Raw genomic sequence first — 24,707 nt, 5'->3', positions numbered from 1 at the left:
TAGATCTATATACTAAGTATATGTCTCAATCTGTTCGTCTCTCTATTTCTGTTTTCCTAAAGATCATGACCACAATTTCCCTTATTCCATTTTGAGGAAAAGTTTGTGCTTCCTGTAAATTTTTTCACAGCGCGTACCAGATGGTAATATAGTAGACTCAGAGCGTGTCACCAGCAACCATGATGGCCGCGGATCTGCCACGCGGTGGTTTCCATGGAAACCAGGCCTCGAACCGCCGAAAGGGCAAGATGATCAGGACTGTCCCTACGAACGAGACGACGACGACGTCGAGAGCGGACATCCCCAGGCTGGTTCGCGTTGGTCAGCGACCCGCTCGAATGAGCCGTCACCGCATCAGCCTCGGCGACACGTCGGTGAGACAAGCCGCCGCCGGTTTTCCGATCGTATCCCCTCGTCTGACGATGTCGATGCCCGACGGGGACGAGGAGCCCGACGCAGAGACGAAGAGGAGGGCGAAGCTCCGAGACGTGATCGCCATGATGGAGCTCAGCCAGCGACCCGTGAAAAGACCGAACGATGTCCGCACACGTCTGCACGAGGTAAGCATCAAGTTTTTAATTCTCCCCTCTGGAATCGGCCGGTTGTTAATTACTTATAATTATTACTATTGTTTTACCTTCGGCTGTTTTTACTTCACAGTATACCTCTTCACTGAAGGGGAAAATATCATAAAAATGATTCGACGAAATCAAAAAAGTTTAAAAAAAAAGAAGAAATATATTCATGTTAATCAACAAAACCATAACAAGGCTAGTAACTCATTAAACTAGTTTGCTACTTCAAGGCTTCATGAGATGTGCTTACTTTTTGAGCCTGAATTTCACCCAAATAGCCTAATACGAAAAAAAAAAAAGACAAGCATGGACATGAATTAAGTCACTTTAATTTGTTTTCCCATGATAGTCATATATGATAAACAAATGAACACATTCCAAAACATTAACGAAAAAAGAAGATTTGTAACAATTCATATTAGACCTCTGGTTACTTGTTTGTGTGTTTGTTTGTTTGTTTTGTTTGTTTGGAACTGGCAAATGCAATAAAAAATATTCTTATAACTTCGAGGTAGCATTTGAGGTGATGTGCGATTTGTTTCCATGATATGTGGGTTTATTCTTGCATCGTAAAACTACTTGCCCTTTAGTTGGCATAAAAGCTCTTGGAGTTGTATTGTTTTCTCCTGCTTCGTATATGTGTATGTGTATTATGTGTGTGCGTGTGTGTGTGTGTGTGTGCATTCGTGTGCGTGTTGGGTGTATTTTTTTTTGGGGGGGGGGGGGAAGGAGGAGGGGGAGGGTTCTTTACTACAATGTATTTCTTCTGGCAGGGAAGGGCAACTTCTTACCTGTTATTCAGTTCCAGGTCTCAGTTTCCCCTCTAAAATGCAAGCTCTTACATTTCACGAGACAGTGCTAAAGAGTATCTTTTATTGAGGTCGTAGGGCGTCAGACGCCGGGTCTTGACCACAATACAAAGCACCGTCGAGGACAGCGGACTTTGTAGTGCATCGGGCGCGGAGGAGAAACAAAAATAAGCAAAACCTTATGATTGAAAACAAACAAAGACGAATTATGTTGCATTTATATTGAAAAAAAAAGAGAAAACACCCCGCTCGAGAGATGTCCATTGTCTATTACAAATGTTTAAGAAAACTATGTGCCGATGCCTCTTATGCAATTATTCACAGAGTGGTTCTCACCTTCAAGACATGTTGGAATCGAAGACAAGAAACAATTCATGGTCTTTGGCTTCGACTTATCCCCTCAAGCAGGTATCTCGATCAAACAAACAACGGTTGCACCCAGACCACTTATTTATTTGCAGTTGATGTGAGCCGTGCAATCATGATGTTGTGATTGGTGCTTTTTGTATTCATGTTCTCCGATCCATTGTCTCCCATTAAACTGTGATCACTTTTTGCTTATACTCCTTGATCACCGTTCATATTTCTTATCACCACAAATACGCACATTGAATAATGTATGAGTATATCATTATCATCCGTTTTACTCTAGATTGTCTACATCACACCTTTTATATTCCTGCGTTTGATTGGTGTAAGAGACAAATTCACCCTTTTACTGAGTATTGGCGTACACATACTTTTTTTTCTTCCCTGACGATTTAGTTTTGACTATATCTGTTAAGTTGTTTGGAAAATAATAATCAGTTGGATCAAAAATTTTGTGTTAAGCAACTTACCAAACATCTACATTTGCCATAAAATTCGAAATTCAAATTTTCCATCTTTGCACGGTGAAGGAGAATACATTATCTCGGTATGATTTTCATTTCACGATAATCTCACGCAATGTATTATCATTTTAGCATAAATATCTTCACTTTCGTACAACGTTGGCATGTTTCTCGGTAGCTTTGAAAACCTCCACTCGGACAAGAGTTTTGATAAGAGTTTGAGTGATTATCAGTTCAAGAGAAATATGCATTGTTTACATATTGGAAATGTTCTCTCCCTTGAGCTCACCAAAGAGCGTTGAAACAAACTTCGAACTAACTCTTCTCATACAACCGATGATACATTTTCTGCCAATGAATTACCAAGAAGGAATACTAAGTTTCAATTTACAAATTGTAGATTGCAATATTGATTTTCCATCTCATATCATAATTATTCAATCATTTTCACAGTTTGGCATGTATCAATCACTGTCCGCACATATCTGCAAGCACCTTACACGATTCCTGCGCAATTATTGTGAGATATATAATGGTACAGGAGTGTTTCTTTCACAAATTGCGAGAATTGCACGATGGGAGTTAAGTCTAAAGTGCGTGTCCACTCCATCTTTCGGTTGATTTCGATAGCTAGATTATAAGATCATAACAGACAGAATGGTATGGAAGCTTCGTCAGAATCAGACATACGAGAAAGTTACAGAATTTTAGAATTTCACATGATTTCTAGAAACTGATATTGGTAGCAAGCATATATTTCTTTATACTAATCAGGAAACGGAGAGATGTTGACTTTCCATAGGTCTTCCATTTATCCGTTTGCAAAGTTTCGCTAAATTTGGTTATTTCGAAATGATACGAAAAAGAAAATGAATTGCATCACTTCATTGCAATAGTGACTATTAAACTCAGAGGAGTAAAAAGAAAGAGGAAAAAAATTGTAGTTGCCAAACTATGTAAGATAGAACATGTAAGATATTTCTGTACATGTAGGTTATAAGATAATGAGAGAATTATGGATATGACATCATAATTATCTCGTCTATCTAATCATATTATGATGGCTTCTTTTTCAGTTATGATTTTCTTCTTTCATGTGCCATCATTCTCTCTTTTTGGTTTGCCTTTTTCTACTTAGGTCAATTGGACTTTGCATTGCACTTTTTGGTTTGGTTTGGTATTTTGACACGAGAAAATACTTTTGCTGTTCCCTGCATATCCGAGCTGTACTTTAGAGAAGAAACGTTTGGCCTGAAAAGCGCAGTATACAGTCAATGTCAAATATTTCCCATGTCAATCTAAGAAAAAAATGATACTTTCGAAAAGCCTCGGATATGGTATGAAATACTTTTTAAAATTATTTATTAGAATCGTGACTGAACTATTAATTCCATGTTTTGTTTTGTTTTGTTTTTTGTTTTTTTTTCATCGCTCAGCGTGCTGTTGCCGTAGAGAAAGAAGCCAAAAGACGAGCAAAGGCGAAAACCTCCACGAAAATGCCCAAAACAGGGATTGGCGACGTCACCAACAACGGCGACGATAACGACGACGACGACAACGACGACGACGACGCCCAGGAAGAGGCGAAGACGAAGGAAAATGCCCTGCGAACCATGGGGAAATGGCAGGAGTTCATCGGGACAAGAAGAGCTCTTGCCCGTGGAAGACGGTTGGGGTTTGCCGGTCACTTACCGGTCAAGAAAGCAGGGGCAAATCGCAAGGCCGACAAAGTCCAATCGAAGGCTAGTGTCTATTCTATTAAAAGAGACTGTTTCGTACTGTACTCATAAGATCTTCTTTTGCAGTTATAGCAGCAGTATGAAATTTTTGCAAATATTCCTAGCTTTTACTAGTACATTCTTTATTGTGTTTCATTGGTCATCTTTGCCTCTCAATGAAAATGGCGATGCTGCAAACAGGTATCATGGAATTCCTTGTTGCAATGAGAGTGGGGGATATGCCACGCCCAAACTGTAAGTCTTCTGCAACACGTGTTTGTGTGATTGCTGTAATTCAAGTTGATTTGACACCTTCAATATATTTGATAGTGAACGTTGTCGCTGTAAAGACTTCAATCTATTTGTCTGTCCCGATTCCACTTGAGCAGTTATCATGTTCCCTATTCTACATAAAGATTTCCAAAAATGGCACGCGTTAACTTGTTTCAAACGGTCTTGCAGAGAAATATGAACAGTTCCTTTTTTTAGGTCGCTATCAATATATTGAAGGTATTCACCTTGAGCCATGTTTTATGTTAGATGAGTATGACATTAAGTTTATTGACTTCTATACTATACTACGTTGATAATAGAACGGACAAGCATGAGAGAGGGTAATTTTGACTGTCAAGCGTGAGAGGAGCTGTCCAAACGAGGATTGTATACATGAACGAGATTAGAGAATTTTTCTGTAAACTCACATAGTAACGCAACTCTCATTCCTTTCTTCCTACAGGTAAAGAAAACGTTAGGGCGATTCCCGACGGTCGTAAAGCTCATCATCTATTTGCTCAGATTGAGCAAAACATACATTTTTCAGTAAGTTTAGATCACGTTCATGTGGGTCAATTGTGTTCGATTATTTGAATATTTTACGTTCTTTTTATTTGTAATAGAGAGTTGGTATCTCCAGTCTAATCATATATTATGACGAGTTTCTTCTTTCTTTTTTGTGGGCTTAAAGATTTTTAAACATTGGACTACCAGTTCTATTGCATTACCTAATTGAGATGTAATCTAGTCTCCTCTATAATTTCTTTTTCCGTATTAGGGCTTATTCTTTTTTTCCAGCGGGTATGGGAAATGCTTTGTAATATTCATTGTTATTGTTCGAACGCAATTTCACTTGTAAAGGTATGATCTCTGTACCAAATCTATTGATTTTTTTTTCTTTTGAGTGTTCATATAAAATTGATATCTATTGTTATTGTTCGGACGCAGTTTTATTTGTAATGGTATGATCACTGTCTCAAATCTATTGATTTTTTTCTTTTGAGTGTTCATATGAAATTAGTATTCATTGCTATTGTTCGAACGCATTTTCATTTGTTATGATGTTTTTCTCAAATCTATTGATTATTTTCTTTTGAGTGTTCATGTAAAATCAATTTTCATTGCTATTGTTCTGACGCAGGTTTATTTGTAAAGATATGATCTCTGTCTCAAATCTATTGATTTTTTTAAATCTTTTGAGTGTTCATATGAAAAATCAAATGCATTTATTTTTGCTTGATAACAATATTACTAAACTTGTTAAAGTTTGTTGTAACATATATTTCGTTCTCGGTGTAGATGCGGAGGTGTAGGTTGTTAATATCCCTTGACGATTACTCTCATAAGTAACGGTAGGTTTGTTGACGATATTCTTTTTAAATAGTTCCGAGTAAGACAATGTTTTAGGACAAACCGCTACACCTTGAAAACAAAGTATGTAAAACGCTGCTGCTCTTCTTGATTAATTCATTTACATTTTGATTTGATTTGATTTGCTTTGATTAGATTTTGACTACTTTATGTTGTTTCCAGGGAGAGTGATGCTCGTATGGTGTCGTTGTTCAGCGACATCGACGCAGCTCGGGCCAGTGATCATTACAAGATTCGAGGAGACCTCCTCTATGACGTCACACAGTTCAGAGCTCAGAAATCGGTGAGTCTTGGGGAATTTCCCCAATTATTATCGTTGATATCAAACTGCACCGGCGGAGATTCCTTTATATTATGAGGATTATGTTTTCACATTTTCCCCTTCGGCTTTTCCTGCTAGTTTATTTTGGCCCAATCATTGGGATGCGTATAAACCATGCATGCACTAGATTCACTAGCGTTACATTTTCCTGTAGTCTCTCCACGTTGTTGTCCACATGCAACATTCTGTCTATTTAGCCCGCTTGTTATCTCGCTATATATGCAAAGCTGACTTATCACGCTTCTATCGTACTACCCATTCATCTGTCTGTATTGTCATGAATAATTCATACACGTCTTCATATATTTACATAACTCAGTTCGTCTTATCTATAGGCGTTTTCACATCAGCCCGATAAAAATCCAAGCTCGAGATATTTTTTAATTTCCCAAGTCAGAAAATAGCGCGCTATTTCGAAACATCGGGCTGATATATTTTGTATCTATACGAATGTTTTACATTCCCACCGTCACTTCAGCAAAACACGTAGAAGAGATCACCAGTGTGTTTATATCTCCATGAAAGTTTTGGATGTTTTGATGTTGTTTTTTATTTATAGTACTGTATACATGGTACAACTATTGTAACAGAACAAAAGCTCATGTAGATTGAAATTATATTTATTAAGTAACCAGTTGTCACAGACATGTTATAAGCTTTAACGCGGATTGAATGTCAAAGTAGTGACAAACGATAAAGATTTACTTTAATTTTTATGATCTGTGTGTATTATATTATTTTCTTTTTACAATTATTATGGCTGACGAGAATGATTGACATTTTCACGCTTATGCTCGTTCAAATCTATTTCATCAATATAGCTTGAGCAGCAAATAATACAGACAGAGTTCAAAGTAATTGTTGACTTTGTAACGTCAAAGCACAGAAATTGTGAAAATTTATTCGCTTGTTTGATTAAAAGTAATTTCAATAGACATTATCAAGATAAGAGTATATAGTAAACTACGTCAATGGATCGATTCAAGGCAAAACAAAACAGCTTTATTGTTCTTTATTTGTTTTGTCAATTTGCATTATTCCATTTAATCACGCCCCAAATGCGATACTGAGTGCATAATGCGGATGATGGTGAAGGAAACACGGCTATGTCATTTTTTATTTTACCACGTTCATACCTTAGCGTCTCTATATTCCGTATCATTTTCTTGGCACACCTTTATTTTCATGCTTATGTCTTCCTGTATTTCCGGCACACATTCCCCCTTGCTTTTTAGTATTTGCAAAAGCACATGACGCCCTTCTACCAAATGTTATACTGCGTAAGTTTTTACCACATTGCTTTTATTTTGGACCGTAATAACTTCGAGTGACATTGGTTACTAAAGAACAGTGGTTACGGTTAATGGAATTTACTTACTAACTAACTGCTACTGTTTGTTTGTTTTGGATCCAGAGATGGTTAGCCAATTATATTGTGTTCAATGCTTTCCTGCTTTACTGCTTACTTTTTGTAACTCGAGGAGAACTGCCTTTTCTTGTTAGTTTATTATCACACTCTTACCGCTATTGATAAATTACGATTTCTAAAGGCTGGCTTCTTTGATTACGGTTTCATCTTTCTTTATTTTTTAAGGTCTTGCGCTTTCTTCATTCAAATGTTAAAGGAATGAATGATATATGTACTTAAGTATACTTATATGTATGCATCCGAACATAGATATACACCTTAGAAATACACATAGACAAATACGTCGCTATTACCTTGGCTAACTCATTATACAATAAAAATACATACGACAAATATAATGTTTGATACCGATTTCTAGCTTTAAAGTTTAATTTTGTATTTTGTGATAAAAAGCTGAAGTTTTATGATTCATACGGGATGCCTGCAAACTAATTCGTTTGTTACAAGGTATACGAGAGAAGTAACAGTGTAAGAGCGCTGTAAACTCTCCTGTCTGTTTTGTAATACCTGTACCCTCCTAACTCCCCCATCCTGATCCCCTAAATTGTCACTAACTCTGACATATTTTAACGGTAAATGATCCGTCTAACGTTGTGAACCTCGGAAAGACGACAGACACAAGTCGTCTGGTCTTGTAACAAATGTTAGGTTTTATTGTATGCTCGTCCATGAGTAACATCTATAACGGTTGAGATGGTGACAACGTAACACGCTTACGTGGCCTGTCATTTTTACACGCAAGACCTGAAGAGGAAAGTAACAGTTTTTGTGGCATCGTCTATAGCTTCCATCATCTTATAGTCAAATGCAACTCATCGTTGCTCTGAGAGCTCACATTGCTTGATTAATGGTTAAATCTCTAGAAATCAACCAATAAGAAATTCGAGAATACTCAATACTGATAACGACTTTGTTATTATTTTTATAACAACTGTGTTTGTAATAACAATTTGGTGATACGGGATGATAACAGTGAGGATGAGGATGATGGTGGTGATGATTGTTATGCTGGTGATGACGGCAATAAATATTCACAGTGAAAGAAGCTGCGATCATTCTAAGAGAGGGAGTGCCAATACCTAAGAGCAAGGTATTGATAAGTTACTATGGTTAATAGTTGGTATATATGGAACATAAAAAAGGGTAGAATGAATGAGATACGCATCTGATCTCAATAAGGCTTGACTTGTTGTCAACCTACTCTAAATTCTTACTTTTAATTCTGCTTTTAGTGAGAAAGTTAAACAACAAAATAACAATGCTTTGGCGCTATTTTCGTGATCATACATAAAAATTCAAGAAATTGTACTACAGAAGTCAGTATAATTAGACTACACAGATGATTATGTATAACTGTATGTGTGGGTACATGCGTATGTGTGTATATGTGTAAATTTGTGTGAAGACGCTTGTGTGTGTACAAAGAGACAAAAAGAGAGATTCATGAATAGAAGTGAATAAACATGGCTGTTCTGCGCATGCAGTTAGTACCTTAATACAGGATTTCTATTATTGTTCGTGATCGTTTAGAAGGGAAGGGAAGGGTCCTCCCAAATGGGGAAAGGGATGATTTTAAAGCCAACATCGATTTGTTTTATGATAAGCTGTCAGCGGCACTTTAGAATGGGGATTGCGAAATGGTTAACAGAGGTTTTTGTGTTTTAAATCTTTCAGCAAAGGATTTCGAAAGAGAGCAAGAAAATTCTCCAGAAGCCGTCCGGAAAACGAACAGCCAAGGACATACATCATGTGAGTTGATTCTCAGTCACACAATAACTCTTACCAAGGATATTCATCAGTTTGAATAAATTTTACTTGGGAAAAACAAATATGAAGAAAATAGTGAACATCGTCATACAGTATTAATAAGGACTGCTCAAGTTTAGATGCTTAGCGATGTGGCCAAGGGATGTTGCTTTGCTACCAGAAAGATTATGTTGTACTCTTCTTTCAGCGTGTTTTCATCCTTAAAGTGAATACTAAGTAATGTATAAATACACTGTCAGTAGCACTTTTCGTATCATTCGTGTTCTGTGCATCCACAGGCGCGATTCATATTACTTCCATTTTCTTTTTCTTTTTCTTTGTTAAATAATCCAATTTCAAACTTTTTGTCCAACATTAAGGTATTCAGCTCTTGACGGCAATCATGAACAGGCCTGTTAAGTAGGCTCAAACGAAATGTGTTACTTCGCGCTGGCAGGGAGAAACTTGATGGGCGATAGAAATATTTATGGGCAATAGAAATATTTTGTAGATGACAGGATGTATGAAGTCAGAGTTCTAGGGATGTCAGTCTGATAGATATCGTGTATTCTCTTAACATCTAACAATTCTTTTTGTTTTCTTTTATTCCTCCCCTCAGGTGATGGTAGAGCTGCAGCAGATGAAGAATGTCACGCAATATCCAATCGACAAGCAGCGTGGCTTGGTGTCCTCCTGTTGGTACGAAGAGTACCCTACGGGACGCGTCATCATCCGCTACGGGAGGCGGCCGCAGGCCTTCTACGTCATTCTCGGTGGCTCTGGTAAGATGAAGCAGACTGCCGACAACCTCTCAAATAACAATTTTTAAAGAAAAGATTTGTAACAGTGTTTTCACTGAAAATATTTCAGTTATGTATGTATCCTATAGTCGTTGCCATGTTTGGCTGATTTTGTTCATCAGATTTGAAACCATCCTTGGCAAAATTAATGACGCTACTCATGAAAGGCTGTGTCATTGTCTTACAATGTATCTGTCACGACCAATGGAAGAGAGCTATGACATAGCCAGTTGAATTATCACAAAATTACATTTATTATAACTAAATTCTGTATCACAATTAAAGGGTTGCCATTGCAACTGCATTATCATCACATTGACATCAATTTTCGAAAATTTAATTATCTCATAAGTTCCAAAGAATGTAAGTGCACTTCCCTGTATTAATCGACAACTGAAGTCCAGTCCATTCAGCGATTATAGTTGACTGCGTTATAACATCATTGAAGCGGCGTAACCGCGATTGGCGACTCGTGCGATGACGGCTCGTGCGATGACGGCTCGCGCGATGACGGCTCGTGTGATGGCGGCTCGTAGGATGGCAGCTCGTGCGTTGACGGCGGCCCAAACGAAACATCCGGCGTTCAGGAGGCAGCATGCAGGCTGCATCCCCAGTGTGGGTAGATACTGTGGTGCTCGGCTTATCAACGCTGCGTTGACGGCACCATGGCATTAAAACAAGTTGACCCTTCCTTCTTTGCGATGTGGAGTACGAACTCAATATTATGTAGTGCGACTCGAAGTGAAGCACGAACTCGGCTCGGAGTAGGTGCGGCACAGGAACTCGGGGTAGGAGTATGAACTCGGGATAAAACCCTTAAGAAATTGGAACAAATTTCCACTAGCTGAAAATCGTACCCAAATTCCATATATATAATAACTCCACATTTTCAATCCATGCTTCATAAATCTCATATACATTTGCCATAAATTAGCCTATGGCAAAGTCAATTTACCGCTGGATAAGTTATCACTTACCCTGACAAAAATCCCTATATCAATTATCCGTTCCACATCAGTATACAGATATCCTGAATATCAAATATCTCTGTAAAATAACATTTACTGATAGACTTTCTTCGGATTCTATCACAACCATAGTTATTAAAAATTAAATTCACTTATTCTTCTATTTCTGACACACACCTATTTCAACTTCCTCAGATTTTCTGACATTCAGATGATATTCTCAAAGTGCAAAATAATGCTATCACTTGCTTAAGCGCTGACTGTAAAACTGATAGAAAGACTATTCAACTCACCACCATTGTGGGCTCACAACTCCTCCCAAAATTAACAATACTCGAACTCGAGGGCCATAGCCTGTTGGCTCCTCCGAACACAACTTGACTCTCTGCTGCCAAAATGAAGAGTGACTCTCTCCTACACTGTAGCGATACAACCTGTAGCTTCGGGCGGGTCTTGGCATTCAAAGTATCCCTGACATTCGCCTTGCCTGGAGGCAATTACGTAATACTACCTGTCTCCCTCTCTGAGTGGAGTCAATACATTTCCACTAAGCTACTTATTTTTTGTTTCTTTTTCAAACACAATTATAGCAAAAGCATTTTCTCTTGGCAACATCTTCCCGTCAAAATTATACGTAAACTTTCTTTTACAAATTTCAAATACTACATTATTTTTAATACTTATTTTCCAAATTTCAAAATATTTTTTTTTATCTTTCATTTTTTTTATTTCCATCCTTTCACAAAAACAATAATAACCATCGTACATAATTATACATACCAAAAACCAAAAACAGACAAAAAAGAGGAAAAATTAGCAGGTGCACACAAGCTTGCACTTATTTAAATTTCGCATAGATAACATATTGAATTATGCTATCAATATCTCATACATGTACCACAGAAAAGTAACGGCCAGAATGTCATATCAAGGAGGCATGCAGATTTATCCACTTCCTTTCAAATTTACTTAGTTGTCTATTTTGAAAACCAATTTGCCTCTCAGTCATATATATAATTTTTAACTTTGACCAGAACAGTTTAAATGTTGGCAAAATACCCAAATGTCTACATACATATATCATCTGTTTGGCTATAACTACACAGTGATTCAAAAGGGGCCTATGCTGGCTTCCACCAAATACACCGAACAAGATCTCTTCTTCCTTCAATTGTAGATTTATGTCAAACTTTGTATGCCACCATTTCAAAAACTCTTCCCAAAAATCACATGCATGTTGACATTCAGCGAATATATGTTCTGGCGTTTCCTCCACTTGCTTACAAAAGGTACACAATTCAGAGTCAACAATTTTCATTTTGTGTAATCTTTTGTTCAAAAGAAGTGTTCTTGTATTAATTTTATACTGAAATGTTCTGCTCTTAGTATCAACTAAACACACAAAAGGCATTTTGTATATAAGCTTCCATGTAATATCATCTATCGCATATTTATTACTCCAGTAGATTTCCGATGTTGGAGTCTCAAAATGTTTGCCTTTCAAAATACAATTAATAATCTGCGTTGTTAGCTTCTCAAAGTCTACTTCATTGCCCTTAAAAACACAACTGAGTTTTAAGGCTAGTATTGTTTCCCGATTGGAAAGGCATCTCAACTTCAATTCTTTTGGAATAGCAGAAACAATCGAGCACCATTTCAAATACATTTGCTTTTCAACTCCCCTCCTCACCCATGTGTTGAAATCTATCAATCTGCCTTCTCCATCAAACAGATCTGAAATATACCATAAACCAGCCCTAAAAAATTCTGCAAAAAACACCGTTCTACCATTTACTCTAACATATTCATTATTCCATACAATAATCTCACTTTTTTCTGTATGTTTTAAATCTAAAAGTCGAAAATCAAAATAGGCACTCAGTATATCCCTGTAAAAACTTGGGCACTGGCCCATTGTTTTGCAACTCTTTTTGGACATGTTGCAAAATAAAATAAAATGACCTCCAAATTTCTTCATGAAATATCTAAAGATAACTGACCACAGAGAGCTACTTTCATTCAAAAACCTTGAAATCCATTTTACCTTCAATGCATTGAAAAAGGAAGGGATATGTATCATATTTAAACCATCTTGTTCATACGAACCAATTAGGGTTAATTTTTTAACATATCTATTTTTCCCATTCCATACAAAATCTTTAATAACACTCTCTAATTGTTTCAGTATATGACCTGGTATTGGCAAAACGGACCCACAATAAACAAATTTTGATATAGCAAATGTTTTTATTATTTGTATTTTCCCTATCAAACTCAAATTCCTTTTTCTCCAAACATTAAGTATAACTTTCACATCTACTAAACATTTCTCAAAATTTAATGATATCATCTGTTCCATATCGGAAGACAATAATATGCCCAATACCCGAAATGGTTCAGATGGCAAATTAATATCAAGAGGTTTAAGTTTACAATTTCTTTTTGATCCCAACCACATAGCATTCGTTTTGCTTTTATTAATTCTAAGACCTGAAAAAAAAAGCAAAATCTTCAATTATACCAAACGCTTCCTTTGCGGATTCTAAATCAGCCAAAACCAAAGTGGTATCATCTGCATATTGTACTATGTTTACTGCATGCCCATCAATTTCTATACCTCTAATTTGTTTATTTTGACGTATAGCACTTGAAAGTATTTCTACACAAAGTATAAACAAGTATTTCAAAATATTGCTGTTGGGAAAAAACTACCTGTGACAGTAGCCGGGTTCACACGTACACCAATTAGCGGGATACAAATCTCGAGATTTGCATCGCGATCGTCATCCCGAGTTTTTTGCACGTGTGGACAGAAAAAACCCGAAAATTAGCGGGATAAGCATCGCGATGCTAATCCCAAGAAATCTTGCGCTGGTTCGTCAATTAGCGGGATAATTGGCCCCGCGCTGGTACGTGTGAACGGTCGGGATTACAATCTCGAGTTTTTACATCCCATCATGCAATGCGCACATCACAACAGCGAGGCCTCTGCGAAGAGGTCCTTCACCTCTTTGGAGAACAATAACAACAGCGCGCGAACCACACCACTGACGCGTAAAAGACAATGGACAAAGGTAAGTGCGCGCAGGCAGTGATAGAGAAGGGCGCTGTGTGACCCAGTTTGCAGGCTTTGCTGTTATCTCTATCGGCAATTAGCGGGATAATTCGGTACGTGTGGACGCTCGCTAAATTAGCGGGATACCGATCGCGATCGCTATCCCGCTAATTTGGTACGTGTGGACGCTCGCAAAAAAACTCGGGATGAGCATCGCGATCGTCATCCCGCTAATTTGTACGTGTGAACCCGGCTAGTATCACAAAGTCCTCTTGTGCAGTTAACACTTGCGAAGAATGCAGCGCAATATGTCGATTTTACAGACCACTGTGAAGAGCGCTGCGGTGATCTGTCAAAGTTTTAAAGGTGTATTACACCAGTTTGAAAGAACAGCATTGCTACAGTGTATTGCTTACCTGGGCTCTAAAGGACATCTCTTGAATTCTGACAACATGTAGCTCGTCATATAATTGCGTGTATGTATGTCATACACTAAAGTCTTAATAGGTATTTTTAATTAAAAAAATGTAACTTTTGAGTATAATGTCTGTGTTAGAAGGTGCAATTGAGAGCGATGAGGGAGAAAATGACTCACATAAAAAGCGAGTCTTTGACAAATATCAATGTACATGGATTTTGGATGTGAATATGGGAAAAACCCCTAATATGCAAATTGGTTATAACTGCTTAACTCACTCTGATTGGTTAATCATATTCAGCATTACACCTGGAGGGAGATCCTACGATCCCGGGGAGACCCGTGACGTCACTGAACAAAGGAGATATGTTCGGGGTGAGTCCGGATGTTAATAAAGTAATCACAGCATGTTACATTTTGTGTATGTGTGTGTTTGAGTGCATGAGGATCAGCAAAATTTTAAAGCAGTGTTTTTTACACAATTATGATCCCGGTATACTCGGTACAAAAGTACCGGCAGTGCGCAATACATAACACCAAGAAAGATTCAAACGTTTGACTGTGTTTTTGCTTTTATTATCATCCTTGTTTCAAGTAAAGAATGCTGATGTCAAGACTTGGATATTCGTCAGAAAATTCACATATATTGATATATATCCCCCAAACTCGAATCATGATATAGTAGGGGCGCTGTGGCCTAGTGGATGAGACTCTCGACTCCCGATCGGAGAATCCGAATTCGAATCCCGCCCAATGCTGACGTCCTTGGACAATAAGTTTTACCCATTATGTCCCTCTCGACCCTGGTGCATAAATGGTTACGCTAGGGTAATAATGATATCAGGGTCCTCTGGTAGAACAGTAGCAACACTGAAGCGCCTACCCTGGGTAAATAAGACCATATTATTATATTTCATTGTCAGTCTACAACATGCATGTTTAGGTATTGATGTATATCTCTTTATTTATCTACCTCTTGATCTTGCAAGTAGGTAGTATGATACCCTTTGTCTCAAAATGATGTTGATAAAAATAATGTTTTTCATACCACAGGAGCAGGCAATCGCAAACCAAGGGCGACACGCGTACACCATAATATCCAAGGAGACCATACAACTCATGTGCCTCTCTCCTGAGGTAAGTTCAGCTGAATCTACTGAAAGAAGAAAAAAAGAAAACCTTTGATGTGTCCGAAGTGTCATAAAAACACTTACATCATAGAGATAAAAAACCTGATAGATGAAAATATGCAGTCATTGAGTGTAGATAGTGACGTTAAACTGGACGATATCTATATTCTTTTATTGATGTTCATATTTCTTCTTCACTCTTTACTGGCCACTTAATCTTAATCACACTCTGAAGAACCACTCCTCCCCCAACAAACAATAAACCGCAGAAAATACGAAGGAAAGACTATCACTACGACCTCTACTTAAGATACAGGTTGAACGTTTTGTAACACCAGTCAGTCGGATATCACAATACCCTGCCAATTTATGGATCAGCATCCCCTCTCCATTGAAAAAAAAAGTAACCAATAAGACAGAGGCTTAAAACAATGGTGTTACTAATGCATGGCTTTCGTCATTGTACTGATCATCGACTCTTTTCGCTCTCAAACGGAAATTTCAGGGGCAGAAATTATTAAAAACTGAATGATAACCCTCTTAAGACGATCATCATAGTATTCTGTGTAGCCTATACACAAAGATTGGTAAGGATGATGAGATAATAACTGTAACGAATCAGGTTATAGAATCGAAATAGTTTGTCGATTTACACTAAGTTTAATTCAGTTCATCCTATTTGACGTCATTGTAAAAAAAAAAGAAGAAGCTTTGAATGAGAAAATAAAGGCTCGTAGATGCATCATCATATTGACAACACAATGCAAATAGTGTAAATAGCATTTTATACAATTAGTTTTTCATTCTCTGAATGCATGTTTCTAATTACAGGATTACTGCCGAATCTTCCTCGCCGGTGGAATGGACAACTTTAGCAGTCCTGGAAAGGACAATTTCATCAAGTAAGTTGGAGGAAAAAATTCAAACAATGTCCTACCTTACCAATGAATCTGATAATCAGATGATAAATCTGAATATCTGATAATTGGAGTTTGTCACCGTAAACAACTAACGATATTCATTGAATATAATTTTTCCGAGATAACTCTTAGTACTACCCAATGCATATTTACACTTTTCGTGATGTAGTAAACACGAAACGTCTTACTTGCACAACCATTCTGTTTTGTTAACCAGCATGTTCGGCATTTAGTCTAGAATTGTATTCTTCCTTTCTGTTTTTTGTTTGCTTATTTCTTTATTTTGATCGGTTACAATTTTTTCTTCGATGTTAAAGAGTTAGATATCGCTGGGCTATTTTAAATTCATTCTTTATACTTTCCTCCTAAAATTCGGACCACCTATTGGCTAAGAGTAAAAGACCAATCAGGTTCCCCGAAATATATTTCCATATTGTCGATGTTACTTTTATTTTTCCCTGTGATGCCCATTTTATATGAATACACAACAAGAGAACTTACTTTTTTTTCCTATTCGATGTAGTTAGGAAAAGAAACCATGTCATCCTGTTCTTGTCTTTCGTTCCCTTTCCCTGCTCAGTTCTGTGTGTATTTTCAAGCACTGGCCTGTGCAGCTGTTGAAAAACAACCACAAACAAACCAAGTTCCAGTTCTTCGTGTAAGTCTCATCATCCAAAGAGATGACTCTGATTGAAAGACAAAATTTTGAATATTTTATCAATAGAGTTTCATTCATGTCTGTTATGCCAGAAAAGAAAACTCCTGTTTCTATTGAGAACCACGAATATACATCAGTGATACTCTTTGTTTTGTTTTGTTGTTTTAATCTGTGTAGAAATGATTAACGGCGCATTGAAATATAAAAAAAACAACAACATAGGACGGTAAGCCTTTTTTTCATGAAGTTGTGTGAATAAAAGTTTATTAGAAGAATGATAACTAATTACAATTTTTTTATACGAGAAAAGTGACATAACGAATAACACAAACACTGAAATTTTGACAAGTATAGGGGCCTATGGGGCGCATGGGCTTATTGAGGGGGATTGATGAAAACAGTTTTCTTTTTCAAAGAAGATCGAAAACATAAATCAACACATATCACACTTGAAGTAGCCAAGACAAAAGAAGGATAACAAAGGCAAAGATTGAGATGTCAGATTTCACTGCTTTGGGAGCAAGTTACAGGCAAAGCAAGACGCCATATACCGGGTGTCGAACTTTGTTTATACAACTGACGGCATTTTATGTCAGACATACAGATTTGGATGCTTCATTGTTTTATTCTCCAGTTTGGGTCCGTTTTGTCTTAAGAGAAGTCGGGACGTGAGGCAAGGCTCGTTTCTTCCTTTCCAAACTCCTTACTCTCAACTAATAAGCCACTGGCTTGAAAAGTAAACGTCTCTCATGCTGAACTGTTGCGGAACTGTTAACGGCGCCCTCATGTGAAGAATGCGAGATACGCATAGGTTGTTCGCAGCAGTCGAAAATTTCCGTCTTTCCTTGTTGATTCCATCATTGCGTTTTATTATACTCACAGGCACGGTAAAACCATCGTAGAAGACAGCAATGATTCCGAATGGATCATAATCGTGAAATCGGTAAGTATTGTTTCAAATAGAATCAAGCTTTCTTGAGAGGATGTGCATTGTTATATACAAGAAAATAAAAGCAATTAGATATCTTAGAGATTACTGCAATATACCTTGGGTTCACAATAATATCATGTGTTAACCTTTCGTGTGCTGTGAGTGTTTATTGGCACAGAAAAAAAAAAATCCCATAGCACTGTACACACTGTCCCTGGTACAGAAAGGGTTAAAGACACTTAAATTGAGCGTATCAGGACAATTACCCCCCCCCCCTACTGCCATTACACCTCGAGTTTATGCCTGGGTCCGAAACAAGGCCTTTAACACGATGGAAACGTCGTCGCTGTCGGTGTTGTTATTGTTGTCGTTGATTTAGCTCAAAGACGGGTTGTCAGCATTGAATTCTTTGCACCTAAATCTGAATTAAAATCAATTTACTGAATGACTTTAAAGCAATAATTTAAAAAAAAAATGACGAGAGAATTTTCTGTTCCTTGTATTAGATGTGTCCTCCAGTCGTTTGATCGGCAGTGTAATGATGTTAAAAATATATGTTTGATCACGAATACTGTTGCCCTCCAAGGTTTCATGGCAAGTTATAATTATTTAAGACTGACTATGCAGTGGAGAGATCTTTGCAAAGCAAAATTGAACTTGAAGCTGTTACTTTGTGCATGGTTGTCAACCTGTTTGTTAACCCCCTAATTAGAAAAGGATTTTGGCACATAACTTTTTTTTTTCGCCATCAGGGAAGTTGTTCCGTGCTGAAGAAATTAGTTGATCCGAGAACGATACCGGAAGTCACCCCGGCAGTCAAGAAGAAGAGGATCTCTGTGCCAAGTAAGATTTTGACTTTCTTCCTCTTTTGATGGTTTGTTGATGACATGTTGATGACATGTTGATGACACGTTGATGACACGTTGATGACACGTTGATGACATGTCCAAATGTGTTTGTGTCTGTTCTCCTTCCTCAAACTCTTTTCTCGTCTATTTTGTTTAGTGCAATTTTAACGAATATATGTATATCATATACATTGATTGATTGCATATATGCATATACATTTGTATTTCACATGTCAAAGTTATTACACCAATGATAATGATAGTCATGATAGTGGCCAGTTGTATATAGCGCACAGGTCCACCTTTCGCTGCTCGTGGCGCTACAGTAATTGAATCATGCAGCATTACCGCCCATACTTGTGAAATTGTATCATATATTGCTTGATTAAATTCCATATTAATAGCGAACGAATGTAAAATTTTACTCATACATAAACACACCCACACATAAACACACAAATATTGTATAAGTAATTTGTTGACTCTCCGTCTGTCAGCTACGAGGTACAGGAAAGATTTCAACCCAGCGGAAAGCCACCAGGATATGTTGCAGCGAAAGCTGCGGGAGCTGCAGCGCAGGCGCACCAAGTCGCTGCGGAACAACAAGTGGAAGCAGTACATCAAGAAGCCCACCCAGCTCCTGAAGATCGACCTCCACGACGACCCCTTCGAGGAGTCCGACGTCGTCGTCGACTACCGCGGTGGCAACAATCCTCTTGCCGCCGAGTTCTACAAACGATATGAAGATAGCCTCAAGGTAATGCCTTTACCCCCTCTCCGTCCACCCGTTGAGGACGAGTCCCGAGTATACTTGGGCAGGTGTCTATGAAAACGCGTGTTGAAGCAAATAAAACCGTCCTAAACGGGTTAAATCCCTCCGTTTCGATCTTTTTTTTTCTCTCCGTTCAGTATAATTCCTTTTCCCGTGGCAAAATTACTAGTGGTGAACTATACACCTGTATATCAAAATATCTTTATTACTTAACCCCCCCTCCCAGAATACAAGCAGATCTGAAGAGCTACCAAAAGATGGGGGAGCCGTCAAGGCGGAACCTAAAGAGGAAGACGCGATGGAAGTGGAGGGACAGGACTCAGAAGGAGGAAGGGGAACACAGGGGGTCGATGGCACCGACGAAATCATGGACACTTCCGAGACTGCACCCGGCGGCGCAGTGAAGGATGCCCCCAACGTTGACTTCGCAAAGGTGAGCTTGCTGCTCTATACGGCTAGATCAAAGTTGCTTGTGCGGGGTTGCAAGAAACTAAAATACAACGCTTCTTTCGGGCGACGCTGCAACATGCAAACCGTTGAAATTATGCCAAGATAATTTTCATTCACTTACTTAAAAACATGAAGCAAAGAGTATTTCCATTTATGCATAGACAATTGAAATTCTTGTTTGATCTTTTTCCCCTTGAAATATGATAATAAATAAATAAATAAATAAATAAATAAAATAATCCAATCTCAGTCTCTTTATTCATTTAAACATAAACTTAAACTAGTTTTTCTGAATTCATATCTATAGCTATTCTTCAATCCTCCTCGATATTCTCTGTTCATACTTCACATTACTGACATTATCGATTATGTAACATGTGCCTCGCTCGTGATTTCTGTATTATCTCCTGAACTTCCTTTGTACACATTTGGTATCTCTGCTATTGTACACTGCATCTGACTTGTACCTCGCTCGGGTGATCACGCAACACTCAAGAAGTCTGTGCCGCGGACATTGTTTTCATTGTTTTCTTTTTTCTTTTTCTTTTTACTTTTTGGCGTTTATATTTCTCCAATTCAGAAATTGTCTTTCCTTTAATTACATACCCAAGTAAGAAATAATCTCACATCCGCATCTGGGAATCTACACCCTACAAGCAATGCTTCTATGTAGATTCCTCATATTTCACATGTTTTATTGTCTTATAAGCTGTACGTGACAATTCATCCAGGCTTTTGTATCGTGATGTCTATGTTTTATGTATTTGTTGAAATGTGGAATATGGAACAATAAAAAAACAAACAAAACTTAAGGATCTCCCTGTAATTTTTCTCAAGATGGTTGAAAAGCATGACGATTTTTTTAAAGAAATACTTTCATTCCTCTTACCTCAACGACCCAATGGTTGAAACGGACTTTGGAGTTTTCCTCTCCCTTATAGTGAAGGCCATCTTCAGACAAACTTTATTTGAATTTGCATGCGTCCTTCCAAATCACAAGCCAGTTGTGTGCATGACCTTATTTTCTAATACTTTGGTGTCGAGATTTTAGGCAATATTGATACTGTTGAACAAAATATTTTGGCCAATTTCGTTATGCTTCAGTACTGGAACAGGTTACAGGTTACAAACAATAACATGTAATACTAACGTTAACAGTTTTTCCAACAATAAGACATCGCTGTTTTTGTTTTTTTTTTGTCTCCAATTTACTGACACTTATTTTTATTGCATCACAATGTCTTATGTGTAGGGGCCTTTCATGACACACAAGAAGAAGAGTCGAGCTCATCTGTTTCGGGAACCAAGCAACTTAATACGAGAGCTCTCAAAGGAGAGTGCTGAGCATTCCCAGAGCGCCTCCCAAAAAGACACCATAGCGCAACAAAACAGCGTGTCGCAGGAGGAACAGCATTCGAAATTGAAGAGTCTCACACGAAAAGACAGTATGGTCGTGCGTAGGGAGAATCTGAGGTGTAAGGACAGGGTGGCGCCGAGGGACGGGGGCGAGGCTGAAAGAGCAAGCGTCACGCAAGACAGTGGCATGACCGATCTTACGGAGGCTATCGGTGAACAAGGTGTGGATCGGATCCAGAAAGTGTTATCTGCGTGTCGCTGTACAGCTATGTGGTCACATGACTATAACGTCATGGAGTGGTACTCCAAAGTTATGAAGTTTGTTTCAGAATGTCCCGTATGCCTAGTTTGCTTTTGAAAAGAAATGTTTAATTTATGACTGTCTCTAGCGTGAATTTTCGCATATCACTTTTGCTCCGATACAAGAAAGAAATGCCAATTGTTATTCTTTCATTCCCGATTTATGAAGGATTGTGTACCATAACTAACTGTAATTGTTATTTAGCCGTCGAATTGCAATTTCACACAATGTTCAAGATGAGACTGATAAACAGAAAAACGTCACAAGAACGGAACGGTAGACGTAACATCAAAATCGAATTTGAAAACAACGTTTTGTCATCCTAAATTTAACTTTAGTTCTTTATCTTTTGTTAATACTCTCTTTGAACACTGATTCGTTAGAACGCTATTGTATTGACTAAAAATGAGCGCAGTGGAGCGATAATTTCATTGTTTTGTGGAGTAGATGAGCTAAAGCTGTGGCAGGGGAATATGTTTATATTTTTTATATTATCTATACATATATGTATATATATATATATATATATATATTTATATTTCGTATCATTTTTTCATCGTCATAGTCAAATATACATTACTACGAAGTGTGTTTCACCTTGAATATCTCAAAAAGATGATATTAAATTAAATTCCCATTATTCTCACTGTCACTTGGATCTAAACCTGCAGACGACGAAATACAGCGAGGAGAGGCGGACATTGGTGCAAACGGAATGGACGATGACGACGAGGAGGACGAGGAAGAGAAGAAGCGAATTCCGATCGACCCTGACTACAAGTTCGTCATGATCGACACGATAGAGAAAGGAGGCGTCTTCGTAAGTTCATCTGTTGTCACATTTCACCTTTATAACCCCTCGGCCGCACCGATTTTTTTTTCTCTGGTTTGAGATTTGTTTCGCTGTTTTGCGATATCTACTTTTCATTCTTGTCGTGGTTTGGACATTTCTTCACGATCATACTCAGCTTATAAATATGATCAACATTTCTCGCTTATCATTAACGTTGTAGGTGATGTGGCATCACTTGTTGTTATTAATGTCAATCATTGTTTCGATTTGTTAATTAGCCTAATAATTTGTGTACATATGCATGGACACGATTATTTTATCACAGTATGGTAAATAAACGCCATAACCTTGATAAACACACACACACACACACACACACACACACATTATATATATATATATATATATATATATATATATATACACGCATAGACAGGTGTTCTATGCGTATTTGGAAGAAGGGTATTCTGCTTCAAAAGCATCTCGACGCAATAAAAAAAAAAAACATTTCAATTTGAATGAATACGCAGAACCTGCTGCTACAAGGGATCAAAAGCATCACAGAAGTCAGAAGGCCGTTGGTTCGAATCTCACCGAGTACGCATGCGCATGACTTTTATAATGACTACTACCCACCAAAGCACTGAATAATCGGTATTAATTTACGTCGATGAAGGTTAATTTGTCAAGCAGTTGCAGTAGAAACAACTTAAGGCAAGAATCATTAATTTTAAGATGCACAATGATTGAATTCGTCTTATTAGGACCAGGATTAACCTTTCACCTTTCACTTGGCAGGGCGTCCTGGATCTCGCATTCGGCGCGCAGCCAAGTCTAAGTCTGGTCAGCAATGGAGCCGAGTGCATTATGGTCAAGAAGAAGTTCTACAAGAAGCACGCAGACGACAAAGCCATCTGGGGTATCACCGAATCGGTAAGACCTGGGACTTTCTCCACCAAGTATCTATTAAGCCAGATCGTTGTAGTTCACTTTGCGCACGCGCAGATAGAAAAAAGGTCATTTATACCAATGTGCACATGTCCATATATATTAGGTATACACTGACACTGATTTGTCATGCCAGAACAAAGTTAAACGCTTTTTACTTCGAAGATGCTGTTGTTGAAAGTAGCATCATAAACACATTCCTGACGTTCCTTCCTTCCTAATTACAAATCGTATTTCACTTGAGAAATCAACTATAGTCACCTATTTAGAATTCACTTTGTCTTATCTCTCTCTCTCTCTCTCTCTCTCTCTATATATATATATATATATATATATACATGTATATATATATATATATATATATACATATATATATATATATATATATATATATATTATGCGATGTACACACACACACACACACGTATCAACGCATGTTCTTCATGAGCATGCATGGTGTGGTTATATGAAACTAGACTGTAAAATTTACCCGATCGTCTCATGGCCTTGTACTCTGTATTTTGGGAATCTCTGTATTGTTGTTGTTACAAAAAGTCATCTTTGTCCTGCAAGATGTTAAACAGGGGCATAAAAAAATCCAGAGTTAAAGAAATCGTACCCTTCCTATGGGGTATACCGCTCTCAACCCATCAACCCCCTTCCTTCACCCTCCCGCTCCCAAAATGAAACATCTCTTTCCCTATCTCCATGCTGTAGCCCCACTGTATTATCAATTGTATTCCTGATTCGTTTTGCCGTATATTGTGTAAAGGCAATGAACAAAAAAAAAATGTTAACAGCTTATGTTTACTTATGTATGGCACCAAAAATGTACATGTACATTTGTATATATACAAGTACATGTATCATGTATCAGGGGCGGATCCAGGTTTTCCGTAAAGAGGGGCGCCTTTACAAAATTAAACGCGCACCCCCCCCCCCCCATTTTTTTTTTTATTTTTATTTCTTTTGCTTCAACGGAAAATATGGGGGGCAGTGCGCTCCCCCTGGATCCGACACTGTGTATGTGCATGTACAGTGATAATACAGGAGCCAATGAATCAAATCAAATCAAATCAAATCAAATCATATCTCATTTGGTTCAGCTCCGACCGTACCCAGACGAGGAGACTCTTACCAAGGACCTGAAGGAGAAACTCACATGGAAGGATCATCGCGACGCCACCCTCAAGGCCACGGCTCAGAGGTTCAAACGAATGCGGAAACGTCTAGCTGATCCTCGTATACAGCGACCAGCCGTTATATTGGACACTTACACATGA

At 37.9% G+C, this 24,707-nt stretch overlaps 1 protein-coding gene across 1 annotated transcript; it reads left to right on the top strand.

The window, feature by feature from the left end:
• Positions 1-179: 179 nt before the first annotated feature.
• Positions 180-24,707, top strand: LOC139729165 (uncharacterized). Its single transcript, XM_071640095.1, has 18 exons — positions 180-560; positions 3,654-3,965; positions 4,672-4,754; positions 5,742-5,862; positions 9,005-9,079; positions 9,696-9,858; positions 14,619-14,692; positions 15,371-15,454; positions 16,279-16,349; positions 16,948-17,025; positions 17,908-17,968; positions 18,709-18,799; positions 19,302-19,561; positions 19,803-20,009; positions 21,279-21,594; positions 22,376-22,503; positions 23,275-23,409; positions 24,531-24,707. The coding sequence occupies exons 1-18, from the start codon at positions 180-182 to the stop codon at positions 24,705-24,707; spliced, it is 2,817 nt and encodes a 938-aa protein (XP_071496196.1).

This window comes from Diadema antillarum, unplaced genomic scaffold (genome assembly GCF_040938485.1).
Source record: "Diadema antillarum isolate AM-2024a unplaced genomic scaffold, OU_Dant_1.0 seq00000221_RagTag, whole genome shotgun sequence".
Lineage (NCBI taxonomy): Eukaryota > Metazoa > Echinodermata > Echinoidea > Diadematoida > Diadematidae > Diadema > Diadema antillarum.
Note: the sequence above shows the minus strand (reverse complement) of the source record. Positions and strands in the feature narration are given on the sequence as shown.